At 46.9% G+C, this 12,196-nt stretch overlaps 1 protein-coding gene across 1 annotated transcript in view; it reads left to right on the top strand.

Moving 5' to 3' along the window:
* The window catches only part of ELP6 (elongator acetyltransferase complex subunit 6), a 42,591-nt gene that overhangs the window by 23,093 nt on the left and 7,302 nt on the right, over positions 1-12,196 (top strand). Inside the window, 2 exon segments of the mRNA XM_074946480.1 lie at positions 8,242-8,369; positions 10,224-10,416. Coding sequence (XP_074802581.1) covers positions 8,242-8,369; positions 10,224-10,416 — 321 coding nt within the window.

Here is a 12,196-nt window from a genome sequence, read left to right as displayed (position 1 = left end):
CCTTTTAAATCTTCCCCTGTTGAGGGAACAGGGGGAGTGATCCAAAAAAAAGGCGGCACCCGCTGCGGCGCTTTTACTCACCCGGCGGCGCTCCGGGTCTTCGGCGGCACCTCGGCGGCGGGACCTTCAGTGCCGCCGAAGACACCCGGAGTGAGTGAGGGCCGGCTGCCGGAGCGCCGCCGGGTGAGTAAAAGCGTCGCAGCAGGTGGTGCCTTTTTTTGGATCGCTCCCCGTGCCCTCCACCTGGCTACGCGGCTGACCAGGAGGTCAGGGAAGCCAACAGTCGATCTGGTGCTGAGCCACAGACCTCCTGGTTTTCTGACGAGTTGCATGCCATACTTGGTGCAGACCCCACCAACACCCCGCAGAGCGCCATGGATTCCTCTGAGGAGCCTGACATGCAGAGCCCTGCTGTGAACAGCGAGGAGGAGGAAGAGGATGGGGGAACATGTGACCAGGAGATCCAACTATGCTGTGAGCCAGGGTCTGTTTGAGACTCCACCACAGTCTAGCCAGTCCCAGCGGGCGAGCCCGATGCAAGGGAAGGAACCTTGGGTAAGTGTGTGAATGCATTGTCCATTACAGTGTTTAAATGTACAGTTGGCTCCTGACCCCAACTTACCAGAACACAGGGTTCAACTTTTATTTAATTTGTTCCTAGTTAAAGAGGTAGCAGTACAACAAATAGAAGAAGAATTTTCTGCATTTGGTTCCCCAGCAGTGGTAGGCCGGGGGAAGGACATGTGGAACAGTTTGTTTATGTGCACAGGGATGTCCCTTGAATCCTCCTGAGAGATCGCAATGAAACTTTTATGGAGGTATTCTGCTCCTCTCCCGAAGGGATGGCAGCCTTGTTTCTTCTGCTGTGGTAGGACACTTTCCCACGCCACTCCGTGATGACTTCAGCAAGCACCGTTGAAGTAAGCAGGCTAGTGGCCTGGGGGGCTTCAGGACACCAGCAGCAGCTGTGTTCTCTGAGCCTTTGTTACCCTCAGGAAGGAGAAATTGACTAAAATCACAGTGCTGTGCTGAGGTGCTCCAAAGCTGTAGTGTCAATAAGCATGTCTTGTTTAAAACTTTAGGGGAGCAAGGCAAGGGAGTTCAGAAACTTAACTTTTGCTTTCTGCTGTGACTATAAATATGATTCTTCTGCCTGCTTTATCTATAGCTGCTGACGTTGTGGCCTTGAGGGGGGTGCCACCTCCACAGCCGTGGAATGCCTGACCATGACAAGGAGGAGAAAGAAGAGGACTTGGGAGATGTTCAGTAAGATCCTGCAAGCAAGTGCTGCATCAGACCGTGAGCACATGGCACGGAGGATGAATGTTATAGACACTATGGAGAAAGAAAGAAAGTTGACGGGAGAAAGCCCCAGAAGGAAAAGGAGAGGGAGATGTACCTGGACATGATAGGGCTTCTTCAGCAGTAAACACAGATGCTGCAGACTCTTGTTGACCAGCAGGTGGTTCAGAAAGCAGGGGCTCACTTGTCTTTGCAGTCAATGGAAAACTCCATTGTAGCATTTCCTTTTCCGCCCTCCCCTCCTGAAATTTCTTCATGACATCAGGGGCTGCATCCCTTCCACGCCACACAGCGGGACCATAAGGACAGCTTCACATAAACTGACCTGTGAGAGCCATGGGTGCTATATGTGTCGCCAAAATGGTCTGAAATGGACATGAATGTTCTTTCCTCTTGTTAAATTCTGTCCTGTTAATTTGTTTCAAACGTTTTTTATTTGCTTTTAATTACACAGATGTTTTTTGCACTGGTTTCGTTATTCAATAAAATTCTATTTTTTGAAAAATAACTCCTCTTTATTACTTCATAACATAAACTGTAGGATGCCGAGCAGAAGTGAAAGCACACATTTGTTGTTGTCCAGTGTGATAGAACTCATAGGATCTGTGACATACACAGTGTAATAATGATAAATGTACAGCAAGCAGTGCACAATGAATAGGTGCAGTGACAGTGTTATATTCATAGATGGGGTGCTCAGTGCACACAGTCCCTAACAGGCCCCAAAATTTCAGGGCCAGGTTGAGCATTGTCTAGCACACCACATTACTGTGGCTGACTGTTGAAGTGGTCTTTCAAGGCTTCTCTCAGCTGCATAGCTCCACCTTGGCACTATTAGTCCTTCTAATAGTCCTTGTGTCTGGCTGTTCAAACTCAGCAGACAGCCACTCCACCTCCATGCTGGTGGCAGCTTTTCCCCTTTGTCTCACAGATATTATGTAGGACACAGCAGACAGCTGTAAACAATGGGATGTTTTTTTTTTCCACTGAGATCCAGTCTTGTGAGTAAACAACACCAGCATCCCTTCTATCGAGGAAAAACACATTCACCCATCATTCTGCACCTGCTGAACTGGTAGTTGAATCTTTCCTTGGTGCTGTTGAGGTGGCCGGTGTATGGCTTCATGAGCAAGGGGTAGGCTGAGTCCCCCCGTATCACTACTGGCATTTCAACATCGCTAATGGAAATCTGCCACTTGGGAATGAATGTCTCTGCTTGCATCTTTCTGAACAATCATATACTTTTAAAAATGAGAGCATCATGCACCTCCCCTGACCAGCCAACTTTGACGTCAGTGAAGCTCCCTGGTGATCCACCAGCACTTGCATAACCAGAGAAAAGCAGGCCTTTTTGTTGGTGTACTCTGTGGGCAAGATGTCTACATGCCACCTACATGCCATCTACATGCCACCTATCACACCAGTGCAGTTTGGGAACACCATTGCTGCGGATCTATCCACTATGTCCTGCATGTTGCCGGGAATCAGTCCTGCATAGCAGGAGATGATGACTGGCCCACACACTTCCATGACAATGGCCCCCATGGTGGATTTTCCAACTTCCAAATGATTTCCCACTGACTGGTAGCAATCTGGCTTTGCTACCTTCCACAGTGTGATTGCCACTTGCTTCTCCACTGTCAGCGCAGTTCTCATTCTGGTCTCCCTGCACTGGAGGGCTGGGGCAAGCTCAGCATGCAGGTCCAGAAATGTGGCCTTGCGCACTGCTTGATATCCCAAGCCTGCATTATGATGCAATCCCACCAGTGAGTACTCGTTTCTCGGGCCCAAAAGTGGCACTCCACTGTGTGCAGCTGCTCTGTGAACGCCTCCAGCAATCTTGAATTGGTTTTTGCTATGTCTTACAGCAATCTGTCCTCCAAAAAAATTGTCATTTTCCCTGTGGCTGCAGTTCTTCTTGCAGCTCTGCGAATACCGGAAGATCATTCAACTGTGTTTGCAATGCTCGTGACAACTGCATAGAGCTGTGTAGGCACCATGCTTCTGTCAGAGATGACAGACAGCAAGAGGTTCTGCGTGGTTCTGTGGGACTTGAGAAAAAAGGCACTAAAATTATGGGATATGAATAGTAATATGGGATGGAGAAAGTTGCATGGTGAGAGCTTGACCCCTAGCTCCCAGTCATCCCTGTGCAACTCGTTTCTGCCGCATTGTGCATTGCAAAAATATCCCAAAAGACAGTGCGCCACATGATAACGAATTGCACATGGGATACCTACCCATGGTGCACCAGCATGTACATTGACACAGGCACTCCTGGTGAGTACGTGCTGTGTCGATGCAAGGAGCCAAGTATGTACATGTTTGAGCAATATACTAACTGTGGCGGCTGTATCCTGACAATACTTGCATTGACCACAATTTGTAGTGTAGACCTGGACAGAGTCTCCCTTCCTGTAGATAGAACCTGCAGTCTTTGTTCTCAGGTGTACTACTTTGTATTTGGCTGTATTAAAATGCATTTTGTTGGAATGTGACCGCTTAACTAGGCAATTTGGATCACTCTGTAACAGTAAACCTGTCCTCCTCGTTATTTGCTACCCTAACAATCGGTGTCATATGCAAACTTTACCAGTAAAGATTTGATAACACTGTCTAATCATTGGTAAAAATATTAAATAGCATTGGCCCACGAGCCGATCCCTGGAGACCCTGCTAAAAACAGTTCTGGTCATTGATATCTCCAGGTAGCAAGTACATTTTGAGATCTGTCAGTGACCCAGTTCTTAAATCCATTTGATACGTAATATGGGCCCTATTTTTTTTAAAATCAAAATGTGTCATGTGGTAACTAAATCAAGCCTTGGCAAAATCCAAGCATACTATATCCACACTGTTGCTTCTATCAACCAGACCTGTCACTCCCCTCCCCCCTATGTTTGTTTAATAAGACCTACCTTCCATGAAACCAAGCTGACTGGCATTAATTGTATTTTTAGCCTCCGCCCTCCAATTCTTTGTCGATAGCATCCCAAATTAACCATTCCATTCTTTTACCCAGGATTGACATAATCAGCATATGATCACTCAGGGTTTTTTTAACACAGCTCAGCAATTTATCAAGTGGGTGGCAACTAACTACGTTTAACGTAGGTTTTTTGGTTGTTTCTATCTGTCATGTAATAGAATGTTTGGGGGGGTTTTCGCCTGGAAATTGGTTTTTCCCTGATGTGACTTCGTAGTTGCATAATAGGCTTCAGTAAGATTTCCATTCCCACCCTGTTTTCTTGGCAGGATTCTAGTCGGTAACTATCACCTGCAAGCTTGATTTCCACACTTTTTGAGTCCAAATCAGCCTCTGGTGGAAACTGCCAGCCCCGTGGAGGGTGTGACAGGGAGTGATTTCCAGCCAAAATGAGGAAATCTGCAGCTGTGTGCCAGCCTGTGTGTGTGTGCTACTAATGAGAGTTGCTGTGATCTGTCTCTCCTGGGAGAATGTGAAAAGTGAGAGGACAGTGAGGCTTAGATGAAGCATGTGTGAGATGGCCTCTATCGGAAGACAGGATACTGGTCTGGATGGAACATTGGTCTGACCCAGTATGGCCATTCTTATGATACAAACTGAAACATTTTGTTGGTCAACCCTGCACAGTGTGGCTGTGCTGAAAATGAAAGGGCCACGTTGAAAAGAACAACCCTGTTCTTTAAACAAAGAGCCCCTTCCCTTCGACTGATTGCAAAATCACAGCCTAGATTCTAGCCATGGGTTTGAATGATTTCTTTCCAGAAATTTGCACAGGAAGATTAGCTTGTCTTAATGAATGGCAGAGTCAGGGCTGATTTAATGCAAGGAAAAAGATTAATCTGAATCTGCTACTTATCAGACACCCCCAGTAGCCTTCGCTAGATTAAGTATTTGTCAAAATTTCCAACCCTGTCAACTGGCAGTGATGGAAAATGTTGCACCAAAGCCACATTTTCTATACTGCCTTGTACAGTCCTTGTCTGGCATCAGCGTTGATGAATGACATTCTCTCCCCAGCATTTCAGCTGGGAAAGGAAGCTGTGCAGATCTGTCTCTCATATTACTAGCAGTGCACATGTGGCAGCTGATAAGCTCTGAAGGAGTGCATCCACAAAGAAGAGAATGCGAGGTTAGCCTTCCTGGAAATGACCTCCTCCTTATCTGGCGAAACCTTGTCTATTCTCTCCCACCGCTGCCATCTGTGATAAGGTCTTTTGGGAAAATGCCAAGCTTCCAAAACAGCTGGAACTAGTCACTTGTAGTGAACATCTCTTACAGACCAGACACTCACATTAGCTTTTCCAAATAAGAAAGCGAAAAAAGCTGAAATCTACCATGTTGCTGCCTAAATTTTGATGACCTAATAAGGGAGGGTGTAGATGTAGCATGGTGCTAGAAATCAGTAGACTAACCCTGGCTCGGCCACTGACCTTGCTGCATAACCTTGGGCAAATCACTGCGTCTTTCTGTTTCCCCATGTGTTAAATGAGGATAGCTTCCTAGGAGTGTTGTGAGGTTCAGATGATGTATAATGCTTATTAAGCAGTTAACTAAGGGTGTAGGAACATAGCTATTTTTACCCTTCTCCCTACTGTGCACACTAGAAACTTCACAAATTAATGTTTGTCTCTGGATCCCATCTCTCCTGGGAATCCTGCCTCAGAGGATTTCAGCAATTCTGTCAGGCAGATATACACACTTAGCAACTCATCTAAGAAAAGAAGCAATCTTTCTCACTACGTTACAGTTACCATTGTTACTGTCAACATATGCTAGACCTACTGGTGTATCTCTCTCCTAGCATTCGAGAATGAACCAATCCTAGCCTGGCTTGCCAGTTGTGAGTATTGAGCAATACCATATTGAAACAAGGCTTGCTGCACCCTTCAGTAAACTTTCTATCTTATCCTCTCTCCTCTAGCTGCCTATTGTACTGATTAGCAACCCAATTTCTAATGAGCCAAAACACTGAAAAACTGTCTGCACTAATTTTCCTCTCACTCCCTCGTGGAGCAACCTTCATTTCAAAAGTATAGTCAGATCAGTGCTTAAAAATCTTATGGCTAGAACAGGTGCTCCTGAAACAAGATGACAGAAGAACATGTGTTACATTCATAATCAACCAAAGCTACTGCAGTAACAAGTGCTGGATTTCCCCCCAAAACAGAGTGAACCAGAGATGAATACGCCAGGCAGCTACAATGTACTCAACAAAAGAGAGCCATATTGATAAAGGGAAGGGGGATGTTCTAGTGGTTAAACAATGGACTGGGACTCAGGAGACTGGGACCTTTGTCCTGGCTCTGGTGTTGACTTTGACTTCGTGGGCAAGTCACCTGAGGCCTGACTTTGAAAACTGCGGGGCTTTTTGTAACCCCAGTTGATGTCCGTGGGAACTGCAGGTGCTCTGCACACCTGAAAATCAGGGTCTGGACCAAATTCACTTCTGATATAGAAATCCCATGAAACCAATAGAGTTACACCTGAGGTCAGTTTGGTCTCTGCTGCCTCAGTTTCCTCATGGTAAAATGGGGATATATTTAACACAGGTTGTTGTGATGCCAAATAATCAATGTTTGCCAAGCACTTTGAGATTCTTGGAAGGTGCTGGAGAAGAAATATTACAACTGAAGTAACGTAAAGTGTTGTACCTGGGAACCCATGTAATGGAGACTTAATTGTAATAATAATTCCTCTTAGCGGCTGCCAAGAATCCCAAAGTGTTTGAGGCAGGGGTTGGGTGGTAAAGCACAGGACTGGGTAGGAACCCTGCTAGGGCAGGGAACAGCAGAGTAATCTCTGAGGTATTTTAACTTCCTATAAATCGCCCAGCTACTGGGTTGGCCTGGTTACAGTGCTCTCCGTAACTGCAGGCACACCTTGCTTGTGGGCGGTAGCTACATTGGACGAATTAATGTTGCCAAGTGACTGTTGTTGCCACAGTGATGGCTAAAAACTTTTTTTAAGAAAGTGGCAATCATAAGTCCTCCACCGTCCTTGGGGGCCAGATGAGTGAACTGTTCACAGCAGAGCACCTGGGGGAAATGATTAGCTCAAACGTGGAAAAGTACAATATCAGCTCTTGGATACCATGCTGCTGGGTGCTGTAGAAGCCCTGAGATAGCCCAAAAGATCGACATTCCATAACCTTGTTACTGCATACAATGGCTGCCTCCCTTCAAGGTTTACTGGCTTGTCTCTGGAGCCCTGACTGAGTGGAGGGTTTGCGTGGTGCACATCTGGCTGAGGGGACAGTTACTGAGCACTGGGTGTAGAGGAGAGTTCTGTGACCTTCTCAGTCATTCCTCCTTTCTTCCCATCCCAGACTCTGCCTTGGGAAGTTCAGAGACTGCTTGACACAAGATCTAGTCAGGCTGGGTTCACAGAGAGCTAGTGCTAAAATGCCCTGATCCTTCTGTTGCCAAAGGAGAGGTACAAAGAGCAAGTGTTCTTATATGTGAAGCAGTGGACAGTCCAGAAGGAGAGCCTGTCTCACCACAGGATGGGGAGCCAGACATGCCTAGATTCTAATCTGGGCTTTTACACACACACTCTAGCTTTGGGCAAGTCATTTCACTTCTCTGGCGTCCCCAGCTGTAAGATAACAATGATACCACCTGGTTCCCTGGGGTGATGTGAGGACCCATTTAATTAGTGTGTTTTTAAGGGTCTGTGAACTTGAAAAGCCACAGAAGGGTTCAGTGTCTGGGTGTTGCTATTCCTGACTGTTCTTTGGGACTGTCTGCTGAAAACACGGGAAGCTAAATGTCCAGCGGTGTGTGAAACAGAATTGTCTGACTGAGTGGCTGTGCAAGATCCAGCTGGGTATTGGCTTTATTAGCATGTTTAGATGAGACTTTATCAAAATAGGCCACAGATCCACTTGGGACTCCGCTGGCATCATTCTTTTGCAGCTGTTTGCTTGTGTAAGATGATATTTCCCCCTCCTCCAGGGAGTCAGTCTGACTGCAGCAAAAGAGCGGGGACAGCTTGTGTTCTTGGAAGGCCTGAAATCCTGCTTTGACGTCTTGTTTGGTGAGGAGCAGCGTGTGGGGCAGCCCAATCCCCTTCAGTTTATAAGGTAATGCTCTGGTGCTTTGGAAGAGGTACAGCCAGTAACTCTTGGGGTTAGAAATGTTGCCACCTCTTGCGATGCTGAACTCTCAGTCTAGTTCCTGGTATGCCGCTGTCTGCATCACAAACTAGCACTAACTGGCCTCACGCTGCAACAGTGAGGTGAAGGATTGGGACTGAACCCCCCCCCCCCCCGCCCCGGGCAGGGCAGAGGCAACAGTAGCTGGGCAGTGGGTGTGTTAAATTTGCACTGCAGCTGTCCAGGCCGTACCTGGTGTGTGGCTGAATAGAATGAGTTAGTCTCATGGGCTGCCAGTCCAGCAATTCTCACTGGCATTAAATTCCCACTTGCAAATGGAAATAAATCCAAACCCTGAAATACCCACACTGCTAAGATTATCCCTTCCCCCCTCTCTTCTGGCTGCTGAGAGAGGGACTGTGCTACATCCCTCCCTCCACTGAGGACTAAAGGAGGTCATCCTCTCCTCTGTTCCTGCCTTCCTTGCACTCTCTAGTCTGTCAGTGAGCTGTAAAGGTGCTGAGTGAATTACTGAAACTAACGAGCTAATTAGTGGGGAATCTTCCTGCTATCTGAAGCTCAGCTGTATAAGCCACCAGGGCAGCTAAGGACAGAGCCTTGCAGTAGGAATCTGCTATTACGGTTTCTGATGTATAACTCCAAAGGCCGGTTTCTGTAGACACTTGACTACACACTGCATTTGTCCCATTATATTAGTTTAGAAGCAGACAAAATTACGGCAGTGGGACCCCCGACTAGTGGGACCCCCGCCTAGTTATAGCTAGGGCCCTACCAAATTCACAGTCCATTTTGGCCAATTTCAGGGTCAGAGGATTTTAAAAATCATAAATTTCATGATTTCAGATATTTGAATCTGAAATGTCATGGTGTTGTCACTGTAGAGTCCTGACCCAACTCTGAAGGCAGCAGTGCAGAAGTAAGGGTGGCATGGTAAGCTATTGCTGCCCTGCTACCGGTGGGGTGCCGCCTTCAGAGCTGGGCGCCTGGCCAGCAGGCACTGCACTCCGGCCACCCAGCTCTGAAGGCAGTGCAGAGGTACGGGTGGCAATACCGTGAACCCCCCCCAACCCTTTTTTGGGTCGGGACCCCCAGTTTGAGAAATGCTGGTCTCCCCCTGTGAAATCTGTATAGTATAGGGTAAAAGTACACAAAAGACCCGATTTCACAGGGGGAGACCAGATTTCACGGCCCATGACGCATTTTTCACGGCCTTGAATTTGGTAGGGCCCTAGTTATAGCTGTATAAAGGTGCATGTATCAGTGCAAAGCACATTTATGCAGGTATAACTGCATCCACATTAGATAGGCTGAACTGCTGTAACTGTGGCCGTGTCTACAGCGGAGCTGGAGGTGTAACTTCCAGCACAGGTAGACCGACCCGCACTAGCTGTGACTGAGCGAGCATGCTAAAAGTAGTGGAGCGGAGGTTGCACTGGCAGCGGGATGGGCTATCCACCCCAAGTACAATCCCATCTGAAATTCTAGGCATGTACTCAGGGTGGCTAGCCCTTCTCACCACCCATTCAGCTGCAGCATCACTGGTGTTTTTATTGTGGGTGTGTCTACCTGAGATGGAAATTCCAGCTCCAATGTTGACATATCCCATATCTGCTTCTAGACCAATATCCCCACCCTTAGAGGTTTTTAAGAACAGGATGGTCTAGCTTTACTTGGTCCTGCCTCAGTGCAGGGGCCTAGATTTGATGACCTCTGGAGGGTCCCTTCTAGCCCTACATTGCAGCGATTCTGTGCTATAGCTAATGCAGTACAAAAACCATGTTGAGACCAGGCCAAGTGAGAATCTCCTGTTCCTCTTTCCAGCGAAGATGGCTCCAACCTGAAAACCATGTATGAGTTTGTCCGGACATCCCTGATGGCCTCTGGTAGCGATTCCTGGAAATGCCCCGTGTTGCTGGTGGATGATCTCAGCGTCCTGCTCAGCCTGGGTGTGAGGCCGGTTGATGTTTTGGATTTCATCCATTACTGCAGAGTTGCAGTCTGTTCCCAGTTACAGGTACTGCTGCGTCTCTCCTTGTAGTGTTCTCAAAGTTCAGTGCCTTTACGGCCTGGCTCGCTAGGTGGTGCTCTTCCCTCTGAGTCAGTGCTGCTGAGCAGGGGTGACCGGGCACCGTGCTCTGTGGGGATGGGCAGAGTTCCTGACTGCTTGTGGCCATTAAAGATCCTGTGGTGCTCCCTGTGTGGGTGGGGCTTTCCCCTTTAGGATCCTGACCAGATTCTAACTCAGGTAGTTACATGCTATCTACCCAAATTCCCTCCACTGTTTCAATTCAGTCTAGACAAAAAGAAAAGGAGTACTTGTGGCACCTTAGAGACTAACCAATTTATTTGAGCATGAGCTTTCGTGAGCTACAGCTCACTTCATCGGATGCATACTGTGGAAACTGCAAAAGACGTATACACAGAGACCATGAAACAATACCTCCTCCCACCCCACTCTCCTGCTGGTAATATTACCATATTATGGGGTAGGAGGTATTGTTTCATGGTCTCTGTGTATATAATGTCTTCTGCAGTTTCCACAGTATGCATCCGATGAAGTGAGCTGTAGCTCACGAAAGCTCATGCTCAAATAAATTGGTTAGTCTCTAAGGTGCCACAAGTACTCCTTTGCTTTTTGCGAATACAGACTAACACGGCTGTTACTCTGAAACCTGTCATTATGCAAGTCTAGACAAAGATATTTCAGAGTGCCCGTCTCCGTAGTTTCAGAGTAACAGCCGTGTTAGTCTGTATTCGCAAAAAGAAAAGGAGTACTTGTGGCACCTTAGAGACTAACCAATTTATTTGAGCATGAGCCAGGATGCAGCTATGTGATACAGTGTTCATATCCTGTCCTAAAGTGTGGTGTAGTGTTGCTGTGTGCTGTTAAACATTTGCCATGTCCCACCCCAGAGGTGTTTGCATTTCAGTAGTCAGTCAGTAAAGTGATGAGTAACCCTTCTTCCTCCTAGGGATATTGAGGCGTAACAAATTAACAGCTGTAAAGTGCTTTGAGTTACTTGGATGGAAGGAGGAGAAGTTTCTATTCTCTTCATTTGGTAATCTGTCTCTTATGACAGGAGTGAGGTGTCCTGTGCTGAAGCTCCTTGGTGTTTTTTGACACAGCAGGACCCTCAAGTAAACGAAGCCCTGCTTTGTCACTGACCAGACAGTGGGAGGAGGGGGAAAAACTCCTATACATCTGATTTTTAAAGGGATAGTAGTCTTCTGATGGAAAGAATGGATTCACTAGGTGAAAGGGCCAGTTGAGAGCAGAATGTGAAAGAGGAAAACTTGAGGATGGAGGTTGGGGGAAAGAAAAACCCACACCCACTGCTTTTTAAACAAGTCAACTTTGTAATCACCGAACGGCACCGTTGCCCCCTGTGCCCACTAAGGAGAAGGGCTGGTTCTGTTACAGCTGGCTCAGCTTTCCTGGAGTAAACTGTTTCACTTTAATTGGGGAAAAAATATGTACAGCTTGCAATCAGGAATTTCATAGTTTAAGAATGAAGTTATAACACCAAAGGCAGTTGGAGCATAGTCCAAATTTCTCTCCTTTTATATACACACCCAGTGTATCATCAAAGGAAAATGCAGAGTTTTAACAGTGTATTCCCAGGGACCAGAACATTCAGGATCTTTGATCACTGCTCCAGAGCCATTCTTTGGCTAGTCCTGAAAGCATCTGTGCTGATCCCTTCAGATATAATTTCAACAACTGGTCTCTCACATGCTGTTAGCCAGCATGGAATTTTCTGTATCTGCATTACTTTCAAACTGGGTATCAAGGG

Source organism: Natator depressus, chromosome 2, assembly GCF_965152275.1.
Source record: "Natator depressus isolate rNatDep1 chromosome 2, rNatDep2.hap1, whole genome shotgun sequence".
Taxonomy (NCBI): domain Eukaryota; kingdom Metazoa; phylum Chordata; order Testudines; family Cheloniidae; genus Natator; species Natator depressus.
This window is presented reverse-complemented; position numbering and strand designations above follow the sequence as displayed.